The sequence below is a fragment of the Ailuropoda melanoleuca genome, chromosome 8, assembly GCF_002007445.2.
Source record: "Ailuropoda melanoleuca isolate Jingjing chromosome 8, ASM200744v2, whole genome shotgun sequence".
NCBI classification, from domain to species: Eukaryota; Metazoa; Chordata; class Mammalia; order Carnivora; family Ursidae; genus Ailuropoda; species Ailuropoda melanoleuca.
Window position 1 is genome coordinate 43584426 of NC_048225.1, and position 27426 is coordinate 43611851.

Sequence of the window (27426 nt, forward strand, 5' to 3'; positions counted from 1 at the left end):
TCATTTGTGGAGGTCTTATTAAATGCCAACAATGCTAAGTGCTTTACATACATTGCATAAATTGCAACTCAGGACAATGATGAAAAATGCCTAAAGCCCAAATGATGGTACCATGTTTAAGGGTCTCCCATGTTCAGAGAAGAGAGAAGACACTTCAGAATCCAGTGATGAGAGAAGTGTTCACAGAGGAACTGAAATGTAAAAAGGATGCTGAGAGGTGAGTAGGATTGGGAGAGACTGTAAGAAAAGGAAGGACATTGTAGGCAGGAGAAAAAGTGTGAACAAAAGCATGAAGGCAGGGAAGGGCAAGACATGTTAGAAGAATATGAATAGACAGTTTTGCTCAGAGGAGGAGTCTATAGGGAACAGTGACAGATGAGGCTAAAAACACAAAAGCATGTGAATATTAGGCTAAAAGTTTACATGTAATCGTGTAGACCTCATATTGCAAAACTAATATCCACAAACCAGTGTTTACCCACTGATACGTTTTGTTTGGCCCAATCAGCATTTTTTTCTTCGATGTCAATTAGTGTGTTGCTCACAAAGCAACAATCCCCCAGAGGAATTCTTCAGAGGGTAGTATGGCAACCCCTAAGGATCTCTAGAGCCCTTTCAAAAAGTCTTTGAAGTCCTAGGACTTTCTTCTATGCTTCAACCAAGACAAAATATCATAACAGATTAAGTAAAGACATAGATATAAAAATCCAGCTATCTTCTATTAAGCCAAATATCAAAGATGTAAAATTACCATTCTCAATTTTTCATAAAAATTATTAGTTATACTAACATATCACCCGATCATGTTACATCGACCCACTTCATGCATTTACATTATCTGCCTGGACCCTGTAGGCACCTGAATTTTGGCTGTTTAAGTAATGGGGAGCCAGCAAAGAGATCATAGTCTAAAAGCCTGAGACTCAGTAAGTGTCAAGATGAGATATAAAATTCCAGGAATAGAAGATATTTGTTAGAAAGAAGAATACAGTGATTATTCATTAATCTAATCTTATTTATTTGGGGATAGAAGTCACTAAGCAATATGGCTGGACTCATAAGAAGCAAAGCATGACAGATGATACCCAAAATCATTGGCCTACCTCTGATGCCTTCTTCTTTGTCTGGCTGGTCTTTTAATTTGTACTTCCTTTGTCTATTCTTTCTACCTTCTTCTACAATGGTCTCCATAGGTGGTTTGCTCTCCACCTCTTTGAGATCAATCCTAGAAATAAGCCACGATGTTTATTGCACTGGACCTGAATAGGTGACCATGAACTTTCAATCCTGAGAAGCACCCAGCTAGCTCTCTGATTCTGAAGTAAGCCCATTTCCCTCAAGGGGGCAAGTGCCTTGATTTGCTGAGGCTCTCTTTGAAGCTAAGTCTGGGAGCTGACCAAGACCTTCCCCCTCAATACTAGGAGCTCAAAAGTAGCTCTTGTACAGATAGGTTGTGGGACTTAAGCTTTTGGGTTTGGTTTCAGTTTGAATTTGTCTGCTTTTCTAGTTCTATAACCAGATGTCATAGGGGTGATAGTGAAAGGTGGCTGTTGGATGGCTTAAAGGCAAAGATTCATAGCCTGGTAGGCAGAGTATGCCCAGAAATAACCATTCCTCTCCTATCTCTCTCCTCCCCATGTCTCCATCTTTTCCCCAGGCAAAAGTGAGGGACTTACAAAGGTACAATGGGGAAATGGGTTTGTTCAGTTGGTGTGTGTAATTGTAGATTTTCTGTGGTCTCAAGTATGGAGTGTTGGGTTAGAGTTGAAGCAGGAGAGAGGAGAATGGGAGAGAGGTGGCACTTCCAGTAAATTCAGGGGCCAAATTTCACATAAATAAAACATCTATAACCATTTTGACTATTTGAGTCCTCATGCCTATGTCTAGGCTCTCTACTTGACAGGAGAGCCTGTCAATCTCTGGTCTTGATTTACTGCGATTATTTCCCTCCTGGAGTGCTTAAGCCAAAATATGTCCCAACAGGGCAGCCAAATTTGCCTTCCAAAATACAATCAAAATAAAATTATTTGAATCCATTGGTTTCTTCTTAATGAGTAAGCCAACATGGTGCAATGGAAAGAACAGTGGAATAGTGAGGAGCCATAGTTTTATTTCAGGCTTGGCCAGTCAGTTGTTTGGCCATTTCATCTACAAGATGAAGAGGTTGTACTAACAATCTCTAATGCTTATTCTGGCCCTCACACTGATTTTGCTCAGGTGTATGTCATGCAGTTCTTCCATCAACAAACCAACAGACACAAGAGGATGTCACACACTCAAAAACCATGAGAAAATAACACTCTGGGAAGCTGGTTGTTTTTCCCCAAACTTCCTCCACCTGAAATACATAGTAATTAATGGCACAGCAATTAAGATTAAGAACACAAATAAGGGCATAGAATGAGTGAGTGATAGCCACTCACTGGAAATAAAACTCAAGTCTCCTAACTCCTATTCCCATGTTCTTAATACTGTACCATGTTGTCTCACTTGTTAAAAGGGAAAAAAAAAAGAATTAAAATTACAATTACAATTAAAATTACAATTAGGCATCACTAAATCTCAAAACAAAAAGAATTGTAGGGGTGCCTGGGTGGCACAGCGGTTAAGCGTCTGCCTTCGGCTCAGGNAGAATTAAAATTACAATTACAATTAAAATTACAATTAGGCATCACTAAATCTCAAAACAAAAAGAATTGTAGGGGTGCCTGGGTGGCACAGCGGTTAAGCGTCTGCCTTCGGCTCAGGGCGTGATCCCGGCATTATGGGATCGAGCCCCACATCAGGCTCCTCTGCTATGAGCCTGCTTCTTCCTCTCCCACTCCCCCTGCTTGTGTTCCCTCTCTCACTGGCTGTCTCTATCTCTGTCAAATAAATAAATAAAATCTTTTTAAAAAATTACAATTAATTTTGTACCTCTATAAAATGGATAAAATTATAATACATATCTCAAATAGTTGTAGTGAAGATTAAGTACAATAATATTGAGAAAGTGCTTAACAGTATCTGACATCTACAGTAGTAAGTGTTCCATAGATGACAACTATTAATATTATTATCATTATCACTATTATAATCATTGTCAGCAGCAGCCACCAGTAACACCCATGACACTCTTGAGATAAAGTTGTTCCTTTATTCTACCTGTCTCTCTAACCACATGAGGGGTAAAAAATCAGAACTTAGACAGGAGGTGGGCTAGACTGCAGAAAGAGGAAGTTAGGTCACAGGAAGTGATGGAAGGTAGAAGAAAGCTCAGCAAATAAGAAGACTTGCACTAATATTGCAGGGAGGGATGGGAGGTAGTATCAGAATTTCCAGGGAACTAAGTGTAGTCTAAAAAATGAATAGTCTATGGACCTAGAAGGTACAATGCTAAGTAAAATAAGTCAGACAGAGAAAGACAAATACCATATCATTTCACTCATATGTGGAACTTAAGAGTTCCACAAACAAAGAAAATAAGAGACAGACTAAAGAGCAGACTCCTAAATACAGAGAATAAACTGGTACCAGGTGATGTTTAGAATTGTTGAATCACCAGAAAAAAATAAAATAAAAAAGGAATAGTCTAACTGCCCACTGTTTTCTAACTTAACTACGGAAATTATGAATTAATTCTTCTTTGCTGGAGCGCTGAGAGAGAGAGTACACTAAAAGGAGCACGAGCTAGAAAAGGCGAGAAACACGGCCCGTTCACATTAATAAATCAACAAAGATTGCTGTACCTGGAGGAACCTGTGGAGGAAAGCACTGACCTTGGAAATGTAAGCACGCTGTTGGGTCGCTTCCCCAAGATCTCTCTGCTAGACAACACAGAGTCCACAGTGTCAGGCCTCTGAAGGACACAGACAGAAAAGGGTTACACCTGGGGCGGTGGTCCAGGACACAGACAAATCTAAGTTACAGGCCATCTCAGAGTACAGGCTACCATGTACTCTCTATTGTTATTTTCTTGAGTGTTTAAAGCCTAGAGCTTAAAATCCAATGAGGAACTATCTCATTTATCACCCTGGGTAGTCCCATACCAATACCACTGATGCTGCCTTTTCTCAAACCATTTCCTCTTTGGAAATTGCCTTCAGAGTTTATGGCTTCCTTTATACATCATTAAGAGGAGAGCCAACTTAATAGAAACTATCAGGAAAATGAGCAAGCAAACTAATTTCACTCTTGACCCAAATAACTCTAAAATTTGGTGGTTAAGAGAAGGGCTTGAATTCAGGTGGATTCATGTTCACATCTGCATACTGTTACCAGTTATGTAGCCTTAGACTCTGGGTATATGGGGATAACAATAGGATTTAATTCACAGGATTTTTATGAGGAACTATATGTAAGTGGCTGGCACATAATAAGCACTCAACAAATAGCAGCTATTATAATTATTATTACATTATGTAGTAATCATATTATTACATTATACTAGTACAGAATAATATATAAAATTATTTTGGGATTAATGTCATGGTTTACAAAAGGCTTTGAAGGGAATTTCCAAAAAGAGGTTTTAAATATGTTTCCAGCAAAAGCAGCATCATTGAAATAATCGCACAGCTTCCAAAAGAACCATTTTGCAGGACAGCACTCAGGTTTAAGTTATGGGACATTTGGGGGGAAAACAATCACTCTCACCACTTTACAGCAATTTCCCAAAATGTGTTTTACAGATGTTAACAAGTATTGGATTAAGCTAAAGCTCCCTGATTCATGATTCAGGCAGTTAAAGTGACTTCTTTGTAGCCAGACTTCTCAGACCCTTTAACAGGCCTGTGTGTTTTATGCCTCTGTCCATGAGGGTGAGATATGCAGCAGTCCTCCAACTGCTTTGGCCTCCAGTTCTTCTTTTCATAGGATCTCTCTCAGGACTACTTCTGGAAAAATGCTCCTTAAAAGTTATGTCTTAAGAGTGCAGCAGGCCAATTAAAATGCTGTCCTCTCTTATAAACACATTATTAAAGCTACAAAGTTCTGTAGAATCCCTGAAGATTAGAGATGGGCCAATGCTTTGGCCTTGCTTCTGGTGGGTTTTCATGGAAACGAGAGGGTTATATCTGTGTGTGTTTCCACTTTATACACATAGGGTCAGTCCCTCTCTTTAGAATCCTGCATGAAGACACATTGTGGAGAAAACACCAAGAGCCTCATTATGCACAGCTCTTAAAGTCCCCATCCCAGAGCTCCATGAAAGAAGAAATTAGAGGGTAGAATTTGACCATATTTATAGAGTTTCATTTTATAGCCTTTTCACTTAATAAAGTCAGGCTTTCACTCTATGGGACACAGGATTATATGACATTCTATGATAATCTAGTTCACTTATACCAACATTGTTCATTCCCAGAAGGGTACCTAGGGCACACTAAGCATTCAGTTAGTCCTGTTGACTGACTAGTTCAGTAGCTCCTTAAACTCTGCCATGTCCAACTTAGCATGAAGGTCATACCAGTTACTGAATAGTTAACAATGAAGGGGTCAGTTATGAAATTTGTTCCACAATATGGCAAATTAAAGGCTAAAGATACATTTCCATGACTCAATTTATTGTAGGCTTTCATTAAAATACTGTAACCAGCAAAAAAAAATTTTTTTTTTAAAGAATGATTAGAAAGTCTGGTTCTACCACTTATTAGCACCCTGACTTCAGCCTTCCTACATAATCTGGGCCCCCATTTTTCTCATATGTAAAATCAGGATGATAATAATGTCAGGGTGATAATAATGCCAGTTTGATAAAGCTTTGAAACTCAAATGTCATAATATATGTGGAAGAATTTTTAAACTATAAGGTACTATGAAATATTCAGAATTATGAGTTTCTATTACTATTTATATTTTTCAGTTGGCACTGACTCAAAACTTAGTTTACTAAGTGTCTTCGCTCTTCTAACCTTTTTGTCAAAGAGTTAATCACCTAAAAACAACCACTTCTTTGCACTTGGGGTAAGTGCCATTTAAAATATGTTCACCTGAATTTTTCTTTTTTTCTTTTTTTTTCTTAAAGATTTATTTATTTATTTGAGAGAGAGAGAGCGTGCATGCAAGCAGGAGGAAGAGCAGAGGGAGAGAATCTCAAACAGACTCCCCATTGAGCGTGGAACCCAATGTGGGGCTTGATCTCATGACCCTGAGATCACAACCTGAGTCGAAACCAAGAGTTGGTTGCTTAACTGACTGAGCCATCCCAGGACCCCTCAACATGAATTCTTCTTAATAATGACACACAGTTAAGTCAAAGTTATGATTGGGAGAGGGGTTTGGAGAAGGAAAACATTAATTTACATTTGCTAGGGCTTTTGCCAAAGCCCCACTTCCATCCATTGAACAAAGGAAGTCCTTATAAAATCTCATCTTCACTTTGTTGCCTCTAATCACAAGGACCCCGATTCCTTTGAAAGTAAATTCCACATTTTGTTTGATGGAAATGGATCGTGATAAAAAAAGTAATGTCTCCTTCACACATCCTTCCACTGTATCCCTGCTAAATGGACCCTCCAGGGATATCATGACAAAATTAAGTGGAACAACTGGGATATCACCTAGAGGAGAAAAAGATAGGGTGGGGGGAAAAGAAGTGGAAATTACAACAAGGGCATATCATATACACTCACAAATAATTATTTGATTCTCAGTACTCAAAAATAGAATTGTCCATGTGAAGCCCTTAGCTGAACCCTATCAATAGACAGTAATAGACATGATTTTCCCTAAAAGTATATTTTTTGCTCAAAATAAGAACAGTTAGCTTTCTAAGCAGTACTCCAGACAAGCTTTTGATTTTATCTTGGAGACACAGTAATAACTAACTGTATCTCTTCATCAGAGGGTTTTCTGAAGCTTTCGGCTCTCTTATCTCTCAGGACATACTGTAGCAATGTTTGCCTATCTCCTCCAGTTATCACACCATTTTTATATCTATAAATGCCAAGTGTTTTGAAAAGAGTCACCTTCAGTAGAAGTTACCTTCAAATGAAAGTGTGTCTTATTGGAGGGTATCAGACTGGATAACTTGCTTTTCCTCCCTAATAAGTCCATAAATGATATTCCAAAGGAATATGGTTATTACTAGCATAAGCACAGGTCTATTCCACTAGAATAGACCACCAATCAGAAAAGAAGGTAAATAACAAAGATTATCAAGATGAGAAATCCAAAAAGAGGCAGTAAACAAGATCTACTAATAGAGGAACAGGATAGGAAGAAGATAAGAACATTCTAAACATTTATTCAACAAACATTACTTTATAGCTTTTGAAGTGTCTGATAGTGCTGGCAGATGAGGATTAATATCTCTACAAGACACAAGCTTCCCTATATCAGCCCATAGTCTTCTGCACAGTTTGATGATGATTCTATACCACCTCCCTCCATTTTATTTTTAATTTTTTGTAAATTTCTTAAAAGAAATTTAAAGCTGCTATGTTGCCAGCCTTTAGACTGTCCCCTCCCATTCATCCCATGCATCTCTTCAATCTGTCTTCCAGCGCACTTGTCTCAGTAAGGACAGTCTCAACTCATGATGGACAAGCCAATGGATACATTGTAAATCTCACTCTCATGACCGCTCTGTAACTTCTGTTGACCATATCCTCTCTTTGCTCTTGTATCCGTGGCACCATTCTTGGTTCTCCAATTTTCTCTTCTTTGGTCTCTCATTTTGTTTTGTTTTTTTAGATTTTATTTATTTATTTGAGAGATTGAGAGAGAGAGAGAGAGCAAGCAGATCCCAGGGATGAGGAGGGGAAGCAGGGGTAGGGCAAAGGGAGAGGGAGAAGCAGACTCCCCACTGAGCAGCAAGCCCAATGCAGGGCTCCATCCCAGCACCCTGGGATCATGATCTGAGCTGAAGGCAGACACTTAACCGACTGAGCCACCCAGGCGCCCCTTCCTTGGTCTCCTTTGCTGACTTCCTTCCTCTTCTACTTCTGATAAGACAGTATTGTATTTTATCGCTGTGGGTTTTTTTTTTTAAACAAGACTTTGTCCTTGTCTGTCTCCTCCCCTTACTTCATATCCTCCTTTAGGTAAATTTATCCAAATCTTGAAATCTAGTCTCCACCCCTCTCCTGAGCTCTGGAACTATCTCCACCTAAGTATCCCTACAGAAATTTCAAATTTGGCATCTCCAAAAGTGAACTCATCATTTTACCTGCCACCCCAATTTTCCTTCTCCCTTCATTCCCTATGGCATTAATGACAAGAACGTACATCTGTTTTCCAAGAAATCTGAGTCATGCTAAATATCTCCCTTCTTCTTGCTACCTACCACTCTCAACTGGCAGCCAAATCCCATCAGTTCTCCATATGAAATATGTCATGAATTTACTCATTCATCTTCCTCCTGATTGCCAATGCCTTCATTCAGGCTTCTACCGTATTTCACCAAACTACTGTAATTAAAGATCTTATTTATTTATTTCAGAGATAGAAAGAAAGCACAACAGGGGAGGGGTAGAGGGAGAGGAAGCAGCAGACTCCCCACTGAGCAGGGAGCCTGATGCAGGGCTTGATCCCAGAACCCTGGGATCATGACCTGAGCTGAAGGCAGACACTTAACCAATTGAGCCACCCAGGTGCCCCAAAACTACTGTAATTAAAATAGCTATCTTCCTAAACTAAAAACTGGACTAGTACATACAAGTCCCTGCTCAAAAAACTTCAATGGCTCCTCATCGCCTATAGGATGAATTCCAAAGTCCTTATCATACTGCCAAAGGCCCCTCACAATTTGACCACTACCACCATTTTTGTCTTACCTCCCTCCACTTGCCTCCACAATCATATGCCATGGCCACACAGAAGTACCCATTACTCCCTTAATAGGCGTTACTCTTTCTCTTAATTCTTGAATTATTCATACTCTTCCTGAAATATTTTCCATAGCTTCTCTGCCGGCAAAGCCCTATCATCCTTTAAGACCTCCTGGTATATGTCATCTTCCTAACCCTCCCTGAGCAAAGTTAGGCATGCTCTCCCTTCAGTTCCTCTAGCACTTGATCCAGTTCTGATCAATGTTGCTTTCACAGCATTTAATCATGTTGCAACATTTGCTTATATATTTATTTTCCATGCTAAATTCTGAGCTCTTCAAAGCAAGGATCATGTCTTGACAATCTTTAAGAATTTATAATGTTTAATTAGTTACCTAGTTAATTAATGATGAAGAATCATAACCCCAAAGCTAAACTCTAGACAGAATTGCTCTTGTGAATTAATTCAAGCATATATATTTAATTCCAAAATTTCTTCAAACTTGTAAAAAAATAATAATAATTCTTCAAACTTGTAAAACAAAAAAATTAACTATGGATCTAAACTACTTTTTTGGAGGATACTATGAGATCCAAGATGGAAAACTAATTCTAAAGGGCAAATGTTTTCATCAAAAAAACAAAAACAAAAACAAAAAAACTTGGCTATATTTTCACTTTATTTGGTAGGTTTTTGATGAATTAGGATACTATATGTCCATATTACTCTAGGTAAAAATGTCTAAAAAGTCCATCAAATCTACCATACAGATTATATGCACAATGAATTCTAAGTATAATTTGTTGGTATTTGTTTTTCCAATCTTTCATTTTTCGGTGGGAAGTTACTCTGAAAATTAACTTTCAGGGAAGTTCACATAAAGGCAAGTTTTAGCCTTTTTACCTGCTGACTTAGGGGGTAGACTGTCTCTCTTTATCCATGTATGAGTCTGAGACAGGAGGGGATAATAAGGAAGGTCAAAAGGAACACTGCCCAGAAATCAGGAAGGAAGCCCCCAAAGGCCCCTCAGTAACCAGGGCAGGTGTCACCAAGTCCACACACCAAAGCTGAAATGTAAGCAAGCATCCCGTGTCAGGTGTCATGCCTGTTTTGTTTACCACTATGTCTCAAACTCCTGGAACAAGGCCTGACACATAGTTGGCCCTCAGTAAATATTTGTGGAAAAGGGAAGAAAGGAAAGCAAGGGGAAGGAGGGAAGGAGGAAGGAGGGAAGATTTTAAGGTGTGAGAGGTATACAAGGTGTTCATTAAGGCTATGGAATTATTAACCTCACTTTTAAATTTTAATAATTTAGATTATATATGATAGAAACAGTTAGTGATGTATTTCATAGCTAATTTGGACTATAATTCTAACCAGAGACTCTAATTAACTTTTTCAATATAGCCACTTTTAACTTCTGAGGGTCAAAAAAATGAATAAAGTCTGCACAACTCTGTAACGTGGCATTTATATAAATTTGCCTTGATGTCACATCAAGTCTTCCCACGCCTGCCTCTTAAGCTACTGAGGTTTAAAATGGCCTGCAGGAAGACTGTATATCATTTCCCGTGTTGGCCCCTCCCTTTTCCAAAAGTACCACGTGAAAAGTGAGCTCCTCAAACCAGAAACCCCTAAAGCAGCAAGTGAACAAACTTCGCAATTTCATTTTCATCCCCAGGCCAGTTACTTTCTGAGAAAGTCTTAAATATTGAAGAGATTTACCAGGAATATATATTTTGTTTTGCTTGAGTCCGTGAATCTGTACTAACTTCTCTGCCATGATAAACACGGGCCTCTGAATCAGAATTAACTTGTTGTTTCCCACCTCAAGTTTTTGTCTCATGAAAGTGAAAGTTCCAAGTCCTGGAATCTGAACCCCCTGAAAGAAAAAGGAGGGGGAAAAAAAAGAGCAACAATCAGAATTCACTGAAGGGGTAAAGAAAAATAACCCTTAGTATCATTATCCAAAAAACATGGAAAGAATTATGCATTAAATAGTCAATGATCTCTACAGTCTCACTCTCCATCTGCCTCTCCACCCCTCCCCACATGGCCCCACTGAAGCTCTCTCACACTCTCACCCTCTCTCAAATAAATAAATAAAATCTTTTTTAAAAAAAGATTCCTCTTTCCTAAATTGTGTGAAATTCTAAATTTTATTCATTTGCCATCAGAGAGAGGGAATTTAAGAGGCCATAAGAATCTGCTTTCTTATTCTCTTTTAGGTGTTGTCTCTCATTTAAAATCAGACAATCCAGCATCCAAGGCATATGGTGCAGTGTAGTGATCTTGGCTGATGGGTAGAAGAAAATACTTTTGGCTCTCAAACTAGGTCTCTGTCTCCCTGGAGATATCATACCTCAAGGGTTACAAATGCCTACAGGCGCCATGAAAGAGTGCAAGGGAGTGAAGGTAGCCAACCAGAGATTGCAGTGGCTAGAAAGTACAAATCCCATCCAAAGGCGAGAGACCACTGTTGGCTCCAGCCAAGTGTCATCATGCAGGAGTGGAAAATGAGTATTGTTAAATCTGCTGATTTTTTAAGAAAAACCAGAAACAGATGCAAAACTTTATATAAACTTTCCAAATCTTAGGTGGTGATGACTAATTTAAATTATCAGACCAAACAAAAGTTTGAAGGATGTATTTGTCCCAAGGGCTGTCATATTGGGATCTCTGAGTAGCATATAAAAGTTCCACAACTTCCCAGACCCTTCAAAACTCCTCAAATCTCTGTCCAGTTCTATGGGATCCAAACTCAAAGCTGGGCAAAGTTTCTCATTTTTGGCAAGTTGAGTTCAGTCCCTGATTGTCTTCTTGTATTTCGTTTAAAACCCATTCCCTGCAAGGAGGCAAGACAGGAAACAGTATATCCTATAGCTATGCCAGGAACTATCAGGTCACAGATAAATAGAATTCATCTAATTCCTCCAAATATAGCCCGGCTAGTCAGTGATCTGCTTGGTATCACTAGAAGAGCAGAACTTTTACAAATTCATTAACTAAGAATAAAATCTATGTTTGTTAAATCCATAAGTCATAGTGTGAGCATCATAAAATCACAGGACTGAAAGTTTAATTGGATGGCCCTAAAGTCTGCTATCTTGCTCACAGCGAAATTATTCAAGACTAAGGAAGAAAGATCCTTTGGACTCTTGCATTAAACTTGAAGTATAAATCTTACCTTGTGTAGGGATAGCTGCCGTTCCACAAATTCTGACACATTCGCCCAGATAGTAGAGACTTCTGAAATTGAAAGGAAATAAAAAAATAATTTATTTAAGCACTCATGTGATAGTGTCTAGTGCTAGTAAATAAAAAAATATGAAATGCGGAATCAAATAATAGTAATTCCTAATTCAGAATTAACAGGAAATAAGGTCATTCCCCAAAGTTAATTTTCCTAGTTGCTAAAACTCAACCTTTTAAGTTCCAAAAATGTGCTTAATAATAATAATAGAAATAACAATAAATTTTTGAATAAAATCTTTCTAGGATAAAGGGAACTCTATCACACATTTCCTTTTATTCTATAAAGGAAATTCTATAAATTCTATAAAAGTGTGACAGAGTTCCTTTTATACTATAAATAGAGCTAGCCAAGTATAATCCAGACTTTTTTCTAAGTTTTTATTTAAATTCCAGTTAGGTAACATACAGGGTAATGTTAGTTTCTGGTGTACAGTTTAGTGATTCAACACTTCCATACTACACCTGGCGCTCATCACAAGTTCACCCCTTAATCCCCATCACCTATTTCACTTTCCTTAATGACCCATTCAAAAAGCATTTATGGAGTGTCTACTCTGTGCCATATGATAAATATAAACCTTCATTTGTATACCGTTCTATAACATAGGAATAAAGCCAAGCACCACTGAGGCATGAACGGCTTTTGTCTGTACATTAACTGTCTCTATACTTCTGTTTTTGCTTAATTCTTTTTTTTTGGTGGGAGGAGGGGCTCATTATAAGAGATTGTATGTGTATGTGTATATGTATCATCTTTCTCTACAACCCTGCCGAGATGAAAAACTCCATGACAGCAAGGACCTAAGTTGTTTGGTGCACTGAATCTTTGGGTAATATCAACAGTGAGTAGCATGTAGTGGCCTTCAATATTTTTTAAATGTCTTATGCCCATACAACATCATTACTAAACCTATAAAACAATATATTCCTTTTTTAATTGAGATTCAGTTGACACATAATATATTAGTATCAGGTATACAACATGATTCAATATTTGTCTATGTTGCAAAATGATCGCCATATTTTTGCTTAATTTTTGACTTGCTTTTCATTCTCATGTTACTGTTAGACTACCAGCTGTCACTGCTTTCTGCTGCTAGTGTTCTGCAGACCCCCTGCCTCACCCTGATTTACTGCTTCTGATTTGCTGTGTTTTTTATTTCAACAAATATATTAATATTATCTCTAAACAATAATTTTTAACAACAGACCCTAGGGTAGCGACCCAAGGTCTTGAATCAGTGGCTAGACTTCTCACTGTCTGCTTTGAATGATCAAAGAGAGGTCTTCTATGTTTTTCTTGTTCTGAGCTGTGTTCCCCAAAAAAAAACTGTGGTAAAAAAAATAAGTAGTTGCCAATAACTAGTGTTAAATATGGATATGAAGGTATACTCTATGTACAACCAATATTTAGAGATACATAGACTTGGCAGCGGCCACTGTGCAGAATGGACTTCACTGGCTCATGTGCCTCTCTCCGCTTCCTCTGCAACCAAGTCTGACAAACCCAGTATGGCTTAGAGTGAGAAATTCAATAAGTCGAAATTGAAAAAGGCAGAAACGCAGAAGAAAAATCCACTGCCTTCAAGCGAAAAGACTGAACAGGAGAAGCAAGCAGACGAATCTTAATGAGGCGTGCGCGGCCAATATGCACAGTACGTTCCACAAGCATCGCCTTCTTACTTCTTTTAGCTGTATAACTTTGTCAGATGCAAAAAAGTTGGATCCAGTTTAAATGGCTGTGCTGCCCCTTTTCACATCAAAGAATCGAGAACTACTGACGATGAAAGCCACGCTTGCTTCTCCCATCTGCCTGTCTGGCTGGCAAGGAAGGAAAAGAACTTGCATGTTGGTAAAGGAGGAAGGTGGGTGGAAGGACAGTGAAATCTAGAGCAAAAATGAGGCTGGTCCAAAGTGTCCTGCAGGCTGTAAAATGCAGTTTAATCAGAGTGCCATTTTTTTTTGTTCAAACAATTTTAATTATGGGAATGCATAATTTTTAATATGCAAATAAAAAATTTTAAAACCTGAAAAAAAAAGAAATACAGAAAATTAAGTCTGTGTTGACATCTCCATTCCAAACCCAATGATGCATATTAAAGATACTTTCCAGAGGTGCCTGGATGCTGGGTGGCTCAGTCAGCTGAGCATCTGACTCTTGATTTCAGCTCAGGTCACAATCCTTTGGTTGTGGGATCCAGCCCTGGGTTGGGCTCTGCTCTCAGTGTGGAATCTGCTTGAGATTCTTTCTCCCTCTGCCCCTCCCCCAGCTCACGCATGCACATGTGCAGGCTCTCTATCTCTCAAATAAACAAAATCTTAAAAAAAAAAAAAGATACTTTCCATTGAGGAACTCTTTGCAAATCAAGAGTGTTATGTTTTAATTCTCAAAATAAAAGATCAAGAACAGTGACATTTACCAGGTTGCCACTTTGGGATATGGATGCAGTTGGTGACAAAAGACCAATTCTCTCCCCACTTTGGAAACTGCTTGATTTATTGGTATAACTTTTATTTCTAATGGCTTAAACCACTACCTAAAGCAGGGAAATTGCAATCTTTTAATTCCAGTATAGCAGGGTTACAAATATTTTTATTAATATGCCAGAGGAGGAATAGGTTAAGGCAACGAAAGTAGCAGTGAGTCTCATGGGCATCTGGGAACAAGTTGGGTGACGGACATTTACTCACCCACCAAGAAAACTAGGGCGCATGCTACAGTGAGCCAAGTGACAAGATTATAACCAAGTATTTCCTCTACCCTGCTCCATCCCCTATATTCCCCACTCTTTTCCACTACCATAGACAAAAGAATTCTACTTCTGGCTGCTAAGAACTAAGAAGGTCTTTCAATCAATCCCAATTGTATACTGAATTAAAATTTTCATCATGACCAAAAAAGTCATTAATCTACTAATAATACAGAATCTCCATACGCAGATTTACATGGAGAACTTTCAAAGTTATTAAGTCAAAACTATTAAGTCTTTCACCGAGACTCATGATATGCAGCTCAAATTTCAGGAGAACAATCTATACCAAAAGGGAATGATTTAATTAGAGCCAGGAGAAACTATATAGCTTGCAACCAAACCCTAATGAAAAGACTTGACTGAGCTTAACTGGAAATTTGAGGATCGTCTTTCTTTATTTGGATGATATATTCAAGTCATGTTTTACTCTATACAATCTAAAGGGCAAAGTTATATATGAGCAGAGTTTATTATTCTAAACTGAAATTTTATATTTCTTACTGAAGAATAAAGAAAACCTGCACATCATTCTCTTTAGGAAGCTTTAGGGTCCTGCACTTCAACTGGAATAGATTCGAAAATCTTACAAAACCATGATTTTTAACTTTGACTTTTCTGATATCCCAAAGTCAGAAAAGGCATCACTAAATCTCAAAACAAAAAGAATTGTAGGGGCGCCTGGGTGGCACAGCGGTTAAGCGTCTGCCTTCGGCTCAGGGCGTGATATCAGCGTTATGGGATCGAGCCCCACATCAGGCTCCTCTGCTATGAGCCTGCTTCTTCCTCTCCTTCTCCCCCTGCTTGTGTTCCCTCTCTCGCTGGCTGTCTCTATCTCTGTCCAATAAATAAATAAAATCTTTAAAAAAAAAACCAAAAAAAAACCAAAAAAAACAAAAAGAATTGTAATCCAGTCTAAGAAGCAAGTTAAAGAATATGCTAGTTTTACATTTTAGAGAAAGCTGAGGTTATTATTTATTTTAATCAAATACTGAAATACCAAGAATCACNCCAAAAAAAACAAAAAGAATTGTAATCCAGTCTAAGAAGCAAGTTAAAGAATAGCTAGTTTTACATTTTAGAGAAAGCTGAGGTTATTATTTATTTTAATCAAATACTGAAATACCAAGAATCACTATTATAAAGAAATAATCCCTGGACATGCCTTCTATACTCAGTTCAACCATCATTTGACTTCAAATTCTAAGCATTTTATGCATTCAAAACCATATATTTTTTTAAGATTTTATTTATTTATTTGACAGAGAGAGAAAGAGAGAGAGAGCACAAGTAAGGGAAGCAGCAGGCAGAGGGAGAAGCAGGCTCCCCAGTGAGCAAGGAACCCAATGTGGGACTGGATCCCAGGACCCTGGGATCATGACCTGAGCCGAAGGCAGTTGCTTAATCGACTGAGTCACCCAGGCATCCCACAAAACCATATCTTTAAACACATTGCCAAGTAGCAGGAATACTTTATCTTATATATGATCATTATTAAAAAGAACTAAGTGTCCATTATGTAAATTATAGAATAATACATGCTTGAAATAGATATTAATACCAAATATAAAAGATAAGCTCCCTGACTTCATAAGACATCTTCTAAAATTAAAACACCGACACACAAAGCAAAACATTCAAGAGTGATTTGGACAAAGAAACATATTCCCAGAGCATAGTGCAGTGAAAAGATCAGTGTGTCGCACCAAAGACCTACAGCCTTCCTGCCTCCAAAGATTGTTAGCTATGTAGTCTTCAACAGTTTGACCCAGTTCACATCCATAAAATGATGACATTACTACATAATACTAAACTTTGGTGAAACGTATGGAAGCAACAGGACTTAATATGCACAATGATGAAAAGTTAATTTATGTGTTTTGCTGAGATTGGAAGTTTATCCTCATTGCCCCACAATGGGTCATTTGTGAACATTAATAAGTAGTCATTTGACTTCTGTTTCTGTTGTTCAACAAATAAAGCTCTTGCTAATGACCCCAATGGTCTCCTTGTCAATAAATTCAATAGATATGCTTAGTTTTCACCTCTCTGACCCCCCAGTCATATCTACCACTGGTGACCACTCTCTTCTCCTTTAAACACCTCACCTGTTGGCTCCTGGGTTTTCTTCCTACCTGTCTCGCCATTTCTTCTCAGTCTCCTTTGTAAGCTCAACTTCCTCAACTCAGCCATTAAATGTTGGAATTTTCAAAGGTACAGCCCTTGGCCTTCTCACTCCAGACTCTTCTTAAGCAGTCACATCCATGCTCAGGGCTTTAATGACCACCAAAATGCTGATGACTCCCAAGTGTTTTTTCAGAAGCCCAGACACACTCCCTGTTTTCAGGTTCTGGACCTATGTATCCAACTGCCTCTTTGGATATCTCACAAAGACACTTCACGTGCTCAAAACCAGGATCTTCCTTCCCTTAAATCTTGCCCTGTACCCAAGGTTTCAATCTCAACGACTGGCACCATCATCTATTCAATTATATAAGCCAGGAACTCAGAATTCATCCTTGAGACTTCCTTTTTCTCCCACCCTCCTATCCAGTCCACCACAATCCGTAGATTTTACCTCTAAATAGCCTTTCAGTCTGTCTACATCTCTCCACTTTTACTGTTATCAATTTAGACCAAGCTACCACTCACTCTCATTTAAGTTATTGCGTAGGCATTCTTGACCCTCCAATTCATTCTCCACTTGGCAACCAGAGCAATCTTCCAAAACACAAACTTGATCATGTCATTAAACTCCTCCTTTAACTCCATGCAAAACACTTAATGGCCTTCAATCAGGCTTAAAGTAAAGGCCACTATCCTTAATATGATTTATAAGGCCCTGCATCGCCAGACCCCTTCCTTTTTCTCCAGTCTCCTTTAGGACACATTCACTCCTATACTTATAGATCAGCCATATTGACTCTCCCTCAATTCCTCAGTCACACCGTGGTCCCTCTCATCAACACGCTCTTGTTTTTCCCTCTGCCAAGAACAATGTCACCTCCCCTCCACTCCCTACTCCATTGATCTATTTCATCTATTTAACTGCAACTCATTCTTCACATCTCAGCTCAAATCTTCTCTTCTTCAGCAAATCTTGACACACAGCCCCATCCTCACCTCATTAAAAGTTCCCAGTGTACCACGCACCTCCTCCTTGATAGCACTTACTAATTGTAAATTAATATTTATTTCTGTGATTACTTGGTTAATGTGTATCTCTTCCCCCACTAAACTATAAATTCTAAGGTTTTTGCTCGCCATCAGTTCTCTAGTACCCAAGACATACTAGGTTCTCAAAATCATTGAATAAATAAATTATATATAAATGTATAAATATGGCAAATATTTTTAATCCATAAAACCATTATATTTAATGCTTCTTTTAGAATTATTGTAACAGGACAAAATAGGAATGACGCAGGGGAAAGAAAAGAGGCATCTACTCCTGTTTATTTTGTCTTCTTAAGTCATTTGGTTAAAGCATAGGCAACTCCCCCGAGTTACAATGACTTGATAGTAATAGTTTCCACTTCTGGAAACCCAAGTCTCCCATTGCTTACAGACATCTCAGTGTCATTTTAGGGGGACTCTTCTAAGAAACTGCTTTTGATCAAGCCTAGTAAGTTTTCTATAAGAAGCTGCCCCGTCTTCTTCCAACAACCTAGTTCCTGTTATGATCATCTTAACAGAACCCCCAAAACATCGAAGGGCAACAAAAGTAGCCTTTTCTTTGCATGAAGTCTGAGAAGGAGCCGTTTGGGGTGGTTGTTTTCAGCTAACATTTATTGAGCACTTACTTTGTGCTAGTCCCCAAGTTAATACATTATCTCCTTTAATCAAAATCCTCAGCTGGCCCCTTTCCCTCATTAAGGCAGTCAATAAAGAAACTCTCCATCCAACGTGAGCCTGCTGTGATTACCAGCCGGTTGCCAAGATGACATGGCAACTCCAGAAGATAGGGAAGGAGATTTTCCGCCCCCCTCCCCAAGTGGGTGAAAATCCAGCCCTCAGGGCCCTCGCCCCATATCGCTTACCCTCCTGGCTCAGCGACAGCAGCGTAGGCAGCACCTGCCTGCCCAGGTCCTGCACGGAAGGCACGATGGTGTCCAACATCGCAGATCTCCAGCTGGCTTGGTGCTCGGTCCTCGACAGGGTCTTTTCTTCTTTCTTTATATGGAGTTTGTACAAAAGTGATTTTCCCACCTTCCAATCCCCTCTCCTCAGAACTTTGGATGTGCCTTAAAAATTACCAAATCTTGATTTTTTTTTTTTCTTTCGTAAACGCTCTTTCTCACCGTCCTTCCCACCATGTGCTGGCTCTCCCTGAGTGGCTCCCACTGCAGGAACCCCGACAGCGGTCCTGCACCAGTATGCAAATCCAAGCCCTAGGGGCCACCGAGAGGCCCAGTGAGAGGGTGAGCGAGAGTCAAGAGCAGGGAAGGAGACTAAAGGAGGCCAGCCGCAGGGAGGGCGACGTGTGTTGCTAGGACGCGACAAAGGCTTGCTGCGTTGCTAGGGTGTCAAAGTAAGGCTTTGGCCCCGCCTCCTATGATGGGTAGGGCCCCGCGTTGCCCGGGTGATTCCGGAGCTCCCAACAGCGAGGTTGGAGAGTAACTTCACTTTTTACTTTGTTTTTGCTTTTTTTTTCTTTCCCTTCTTATTCTGGACAGCAAAGAGACCTGCTCACTTTTGTAACCACCTTGAACCAATTTGGGAATACCTTTTAACCCTAGCGGTGGACATTTGAGTTTCCGGATCTGCGAGAGGGTTTGAACTGGACTTTTGTTTCTCGTGTTTGGTTTTCCCTGGGCTTTCTTCCTAGGAAACGGAGAGCCTGAGGACTGGGGAGAGAAACTGACTTTTCTTTAATGACAGTCATTTTTTAAATTTTTTAATTCCCTGTACACTGCACGAATGTCATCCTACAGACTTGTTTTAATACTTTCCCCTCTGCTGATAATGAATTATCTTTCCCCAGTTTACTTGGATTTTGAATTTCTAGGAAATTAAGTGATATTGAAATTAAGCAAAAACTTCTTTGTATTTGCACTAGGGAAAGATTATGCCTTTTTTTCCAGGGTTTTAGAAGAATTCTTCACTGTTTAGGAAAACTATAATCATTACGATCGATGAGGCTGGTGGCAGTTGAGCAGCCAACACACCTGAGCCAGACTGCATTTGTAGCTGTGGCATTCATCGTGACTCTTCCTGTTGGTATAAGTGTGTGGCAACTTCATTTGCCTTCCAGCATAGTCATGCCTAGACATGTATATATTAAAATATATTTTATTTTGCTATACACAACTTACATTATACTAGAGTTCTGACTTTATATTAATTTTTGTAAGTAGGCTCCACGCCCAGCATGGAGCCCAACATGGGGCTTGAACTCATGACCCTGAGGTCAGGCCTGCGCTGAGATCAAGAGTCAGATGGTTAACCTACTGAGCCACCCAGGTGCCCCCTTTATATTCATTTTTAAATGGAATGGGTAAATAACCTTTATTATCCATAAACCTCACTTCAGGATAGTAACAAGGCATTCAGGCAGAATATTTGTTATAAAAAACGGATCATTGTGTCTAATAGGACTGAGACCCTCTATAGTAGAAAGCGAAAAGCCCCATAACTCAGCCTTTCTCTCTCCACCTTTTACTAAGAAGCTCAGAACTAGGTTTTAGGCCTTTTATAAGCTAGTTTCTTGGAAAAAGAATTTCCTCCCACTCTCTCTTTTACCACCGGCCTTCTGTCCTTAGTCTATAATGGTGCTTAGGGTTCAAGCACTTGTCTTTGCAGAATAGGCTGTCTCAAATTCTTTGGGGAAATAAGAAGGGAAGATTGTTGAATGGATCAGCACCAACCAATGGGCAAACTCTTTTGTGACAGTTGTCTTGACAACTGCTGAGCAGCTAATATTTAATGGTCATATCAGCATTATTATTTAATCTTAATATAACGAAATTGAAAAAATGTATTTGTTTCTTAGAATAATAGATAAGATTGACTTAAACATGGTGATGACACTTCTAGTCTCCAGAAAAGCTGTCTTCAGTTTCAAAAAAATGGTTATGAATGACTGCTGATTATTGGTGAATTACAGATGACCAAAGGAGGATCTACAAATGATGAAGGCAAAGACCATTCTTTCAACATCTTTTCCTTTTACGAGAGGTCTCTTGACAAAAGGGGCTGTGGAGATACATGCTGATGTTTACTAGCAACTTTGAATGAGCTATAAATATGTATCCTGAAAATACATACCCTTTAGCTGTTAACAAAGCTCAGACAAACGTTGCAATTCCACCGCTTAGAATTTGCTGTTTGGATACACCTTCATGATACAGACAAAGATATATATATGCAACATAATTTGTATTACTAATTCTTAGAATTACCCTTAGATAGCCATCACGGAGAACTAGTTAAATTGTAAATTGCACTTTGGAATACATTTTGAGGAGCTTGCTTAAAATAAAGCTGTACAGCTACATGCAAAAGAATGAAACTTGACCACTCTCTCACACCATACACAAAGATAAACTCCAAATAAATGAAAGACCTTGATGTGAGACAGGACTCCATCAAAATCCTAGAGGAGAACAGAGGCTACAACCTCTTTGACATTGGCCACAGCAACTTTTTTCATGACACATCTCCAAAGGCAAGAGAAACAAAAGAAAAAATGAACTTGTAGGACTTCATCAAGACAAAAAGCTTCTGCACAGCCAAGGAAACAGTCAAAAAAACTAAGAGGCAGCCCACGGAGTGGGAGAAGATATTTGCAAATGATGCTACAGATAAAAGACTAGTATCCAAGATCTACAAAGAACTTCTCAAACTCAGTACACAAGAAACAAATAATCAAATCAAAAAATGAGCAGAAGATAAGAACAGACACTTTTCCAATGAAGACCTACAAATGGCTAACAGACACATGAAAAAATGTTCAAAATCATTAGCCATCAGGGAAATTCAAATCAAAACCACACTGAGATACCACCTTACGCCAGTTAGAATGGCAAAGATAGACAANAAAAATTGACAAGGCAGGAAACAACAAATGTTGGAGAGGATGTGGAGAAAGGGGATCCCTCCTACATTGTTGGTGGGAATGCAAGTTGGTCCAGCCACTTTGGAAAACAGTGTGGAGGTCCCTTAAAAAGTTAAAAATTGAGCTGCCCTATGACCCAGCCATTGCACTACTGGATATTTACCCCAAAGATACAGACGTAGTGAAGAGAAGGGCCATATGCACCCCAATGTTTACAGCAGCATTGTCCACAATAGCTAAATCGTGGAAGGAGCCGAGATGTCCTTCAACAGATGGCTGGATTAAGAAGATGTAGTCCATATATACAATGGAATATTAGCCATCAAAAAGAATGATTTCTCAACATTTGCTGCAACATGGACGGCACTGGAGGAGATTATGCTAAGCAAAATAAGTCAAGCAGAGAAAGACAATTATCATATGGTTTCATTCATTTATGGAACGTAAGAAGTAGGAAGATCTGTAGGAGAAGATAGGGAAGAAGAAAGGGGGGGTAAACAGAAGGGGGAATGAACCATGAGAGACTGTGGACTCTGGGAAACAAACTGAGGGCTTCAGAGGGGAGGGTGTTGGGGGAATGGGATAGGCTGGTGATGGGTAGTAATGAGGGCATGTATTGCATGGTGCATTGGGTGTTTTATGCAACTAAATGAATCATGGAATTTTACATCAAAAACTAGGGATGTACTGTATGGTGACTAACATAATATAATAAAAAATATTAAATTAAAAATAATAATAATAAAGCTGTACATTTATGTGCTGATATCTTAACATTTTCAAGATATATTAAGTGAAAACTTTTTGCAGAATAGTATTAATAATATGATACTATTTGTTTCAAGTATACATATACATATAAATACATATGTATATTCGAATATATGTTTATAAATTCATAGAATATTTGAGAAAGATATATAAAAATATTAACAGTGGTTATTTTTGAATAGTGTGGAATTGTGTGTGGAGAGGATGGAGTTCAGAGAACTTTTAGATTAACTTTTCTCCTTTATTTACTGTTTACCAAGAGCATGGATTATTTTAGTAGTAATATTTTAAAGATAATTTGCCAAAGACACCAGGGAAAGGTACAAGAAGTCTACAGGGATTTAGGAAAGCACTGAAGGAAACAAACTGGGTCAAAGTGTTCCAAAGTACTTTAATATACATATACATATACTTTTCTGCAAGCTTCAACTCGCCTTGCAAAACCCACACTCAATGGGCAGTCACTTTTACCCAGACCCCTAAGTATAGAGAGTATTCAGTGGCTCGTATTAAGGGCAACTTGGAAACCTATTAGAAAAGAAAACATTTGTAATATTCTTGTTTTAATTACACAATACAGAATAAAATTTTCAATAAATAATTTAACCCACATCTATTAAGTATCTAATATGTGTCAAGCACTTTGCTAGTTGGTAAGAGGAATACAGCAGAAGGAAATCCCTACACCATTCATTTACCATTTAACAAATATTTATTGAAGAAAGTTCTAAAACCAGGATTGGGTTCTGATGTTAACATGTAAATTGAAAATTTAATAAATGAGCAAAATTACTCTAGAAATTTTGGTATAGAGGTATTTCACTCACCATGTTAGAGACCCTCATAGCATCTCTTGGTTCATAGACCCAATGCAGTCAGTTTTTCTCTCCAGCTTTGGATCAGATCACTTTCTAATGAGCATGTAATGAAGCAACTGGTTTATGATTAGGAAAGCAGTCTTGTCTGAAAAATTCAAGCAAATAGTAGAATTGCACTCAGTATTGTAAATACTTACATTATGATAGGTACTCGGGAACTGAGGCAGACTGAAAATATGCCAGATGCATATCTCCAATCCCTTGCTTACTCAAGGATTTAGGCAGAAGTGGACTTGTGGTGGCTTCCTACTACATTAACTTAGCTAAGATGGAACTGCATTTCCCACAATTCCCTTCCCAGTATGGTTCTAGATTAGGGTTAGTAAAAAGAGAAATTTGTGTGAGACTTGAAAGGCAGAAGTAAAGCAGAAGACATTTTTATGCTCTGAAGATTATTGTAGGGCCAGACACTGATCTGCCGGTTCACCACATAGGCATAGGCCAGCAGCCTGGCCTGCAGCTCTCCAGCTCCCACCAGATCTCCTCCTTCAGCTCCTCTGAATTCTCAACTAGGTGCATGTTCAACAGTGTGGCCAAAGGTACTACCTTATCCTACAGGTCACATGTATCACCAAAGTTAGATACAATGAGAGACAAATGCAAGTTCCAATTTGTTCTCACAGGTTCTAGTTTGTCCTCATGGGTTCCAGCTTATCCTCACCAATCCCAACCTTTTTTTAATCTCCCCCATTTCATGACCATTTTTCCTTCCTGACTGTTGTTCCTGTTGACTTCAGGCCCAACACCGGACATAGAATGCTTAAGAAGCCCCTACAGTTATGTAAGGGCTAATGCCCATAACAATACCATAGCCTTCATCATTCATAAGGCTTCTGCTTCTCTAACTAAACTGTAACTGATATAGGACTAGTGGTTAAACCTAAGGTATTTAAATTTATTTATTTATTTATTTTTAAAGATTTTATTTATTTATTTGACAGAGATAGAGACAGCCAGCGAGAGAGGAAACACAAGCAGGGGGAGTGGGAGAGGAAGAAGCAGGCTCATAGCAGAGGAGCCTGATGAGGGCTCGATCCCATAACGCCAGGATCACGCCCTGAGCCGAAGGCAGATGCTTAACCGCTATGCCACCCAGGCGCCCCTAAGGTATTTAAATTTAAATTATCCTCTTTCAGCTTTAGTTAGATTTGAAGTCATATAAATTAAGGACTTGTGTGCTGCAACTGTATTATAAAGACACATTAACACTCACGTTAGAGGTATGAAGACAATGTAATAGGAGTACAAGGAGAGGAACATTACTTGTAATGAGATGATTTGTCTGAATGCTAAGTAAAAAAGGTTTGGGCTTTATTTGTAAGTTGTAGATGGTTCCTGAAGGCCTTGGAATAAGATGATGACCTGATCACTCACAAAGTATTATATTCTCCAGTACTGTATTCAGATGAGGTTCATATTTCACTACACGATAAAAAGAATCCATATGTCAGATGGCAACTAAAATCAGAGAAATTTCTGAGGGAGATGAAGGAAATCTACCATATTAAAAGGGTAAGTGCTAGCCATTGGAAGGCTAGCCACAGGATGATTAATGTTACTGACAATGACAGCTGTTTATAAACTTTTGAGAGATGAAATGGCAAAGATACAACACAATTGATAAAAAGGTAAATTTGCTAATGTGACAAATGAGAATATTTTGAGACTAAGCTATAGAAAGATGACCCAAAAAGGAAATATAGCAAAACTCATCAAATCAGACTACTTGAAAACAGAGCATTTCAAGTAACAGATAGCACACTGTCACCAATCTGCCTGGACTGTCTACAGGATTAAAGTCATACAATAGGACTTCCCATGTTTAATAGATGTGACTTCAATGAATAATAAATATGATAATAATACCCATGTATATAACATTATCTATTTATGAATATAAAGTTGATATTTATGTTATAATCATCTGACCTGCTCCTCTTATAAACATTTTGTAACTTCTTCTTTCTCACATGTATTAAAAATGAAAAATCTGGCATTGAAAACCTGAGCTAACATCTAATATTAGCATAAATAATTGTACAGCTGAAAGAAATTATATTTCTGAACTTCAGTTTTTCATTGATAAAAGTAGGAATAATGCTGATAAATACTTATAGAGGAAATTCCCATATTTTAAAAGAAACAATGGAAAAACTAAAATAAAGATTTTTTTGGTTTCCAAAAATTCTAAACTTTCAGTTACTTATCCAATTTCACTGTTTTTCACAGGCAAAATAAAATGTGTATTCTACAGACAAAACAATACTATTTGATTTCTTTTAAATGAAGACTACTGATCAATAAGCAAACTCTGAAAAGAATTGAAATTAAAGGAGTTTAGGCAATGTGTGATAAGTTGGTTAGCCAACTCAACTCACACAAAGACTAATTTAAAACAGATTGTAGAGTTGCCTTGGAGGAGGGAGTTCATGGCCATAGCACTACTGTGTGCCTCTCGCTCTGGAAGGCATCCTCCAGGACAGAAAGGCAGCTTCATGATGCTGAACTGGTTCTGAGTCTGACTTACTCCCACATAGCACCTCAGACATGTACTCCCAAGTGGATGTTTCAATGTAGGATCCAGTCCTGGTGAAGCAAGGGGCACATTTGGTCACACTGAGTTCTTCTACTACTCTCTCCAGCCTGGTGAGTGCCTTTATGATCATCGCTTTAAATTCTTTATCAGACACTGGAGAGGAGTTAAGGTGGCGGAGGAGTAGGGGTCCCCTTTTTCAACAGGTCCCCTGAGTCGAGCGGGATAGGTACCAGACCAACCTGAACATCCACAGAATCAGCCTGAGATGCAGGAAGATACATCTGGATCTCTACAAATGAACATCTCCAGCGCTGAGTATTGAGGTACGAAGCAGGGAGCCATGAAACCGTGCACAGATATCGGAAGATAAATGGAAGGGGGAGGGAGCCACCGCCTTCAGGCGCCGGGAATCGGTAGCCACCTGCACGGAGAAGTGGGTGGACTCGCAGACCGGCACTCGCAAGAGAGCAGACTGAGACCATGAACCGGGCAATGCGCACGACCAGTCTGAAACCAGAGCTCTGGAGCGTGTGCAAACAACACTGAAACGGAGCTCCGGAGCACACGTGGGCAGCTGGTGGCTGGTGGTGTAAGAAACACAAAGGACAGAGATGTGCTGGCCCTGGAAGGGAGGGCTGGGACACTGGCTGTGGGGCACACATCCCAGGACACTGCAGGGTTGAGTAGCACCAACAGAAACAGAGTTAAAGTGGCCAGAACACCAGTGGAGAACCATCAGTGATCCCTATGTTCTGAGACAGAGGCTGAGACTCGGCTACTGCTGCTCTGACTCTCAGAAGAGGCACAGCAAACTGCCAGGGAAAGCCACCAGAGAACAAAAGCCTGGAAAGACCGGCTCACAGTGTGCCCACCCCCATCTCCCCTTGCAGGGGACACAGAGAATCTCCCCAAACAGGGTTGCCTGAGTATCAGCGCAGCAGGCCCTTCCCCCAGAAGGCAGGCTGAAAAATCAAGAAGCCCACATCCCTAAGATCCCTATAAAACAATGGCGCATGGCCTGGGTCCCGGTCAATAATTTGGGCTCTGCACTCTGGAAAAAAGTGTGGAGGTCCCTTAAAAAGTTAAAAATTGAGCTACCCTATGACCCAGCCATTGCACTACTGGGTTTACCCCAAAGATACAGACGTAGTGAAGAGAAGGGCCATATGCACCCCAATGTTCATAGCAGCATTGTCCACAATAGCTAAATCGTGGAAGGAGCCGAGATGCCCTTCAACAGATGACTGGATTAAGAAGCTGTGGTCCATATATACAATGGAATATTACTCAGCTATCAGAAAGAACGAATTCTCAACATTTGCTGCAACATGGACGGCACTGGAGGAGATAATGCTAAGTGAAATAAGTCAAGCAGAGAAAGACAATTATCATATGATTTCTCTCATCTATGGAACATAAGAACTAGGA

General features: G+C 39.1%; 1 protein-coding gene and 1 pseudogene across 2 annotated transcripts in view; one reads left to right on the top strand and one right to left on the bottom strand.

Annotated features, from left to right (window-relative positions):
- The window catches only part of CCDC81 (coiled-coil domain containing 81), a 44376-nt gene extending 20930 nt beyond the window's left edge, over positions 1 to 23446 (bottom strand). The window contains exons 1-7 of one of the 2 annotated variants that reach the window (XM_034667718.1): positions 23412 to 23446; positions 18797 to 19000; positions 11939 to 12000; positions 10477 to 10633; positions 6283 to 6539; positions 3759 to 3838; positions 1104 to 1225 (exon numbers count right to left, since the gene is read on the bottom strand). In XM_034667718.1, coding sequence (XP_034523609.1) covers positions 1104 to 1225; positions 3759 to 3838; positions 6283 to 6539; positions 10477 to 10633; positions 11939 to 12000; positions 18797 to 18875 — 757 coding nt within the window. In that variant the 5' untranslated portion in view covers positions 18876 to 19000; positions 23412 to 23446. Of the gene's footprint in view, positions 1 to 1103; positions 1226 to 3758; positions 3839 to 6282; positions 6540 to 10476; positions 10634 to 11938; positions 12001 to 18796; positions 19283 to 23411 lie in introns of those variants that run through there. The other variant, XM_002925183.4, reaches the window with a different exon arrangement.
- Positions 13381 to 13635, top strand: LOC105240161 (annotated as a pseudogene).
- Positions 23447 to 27426: the final 3980 nt, after the last annotated feature.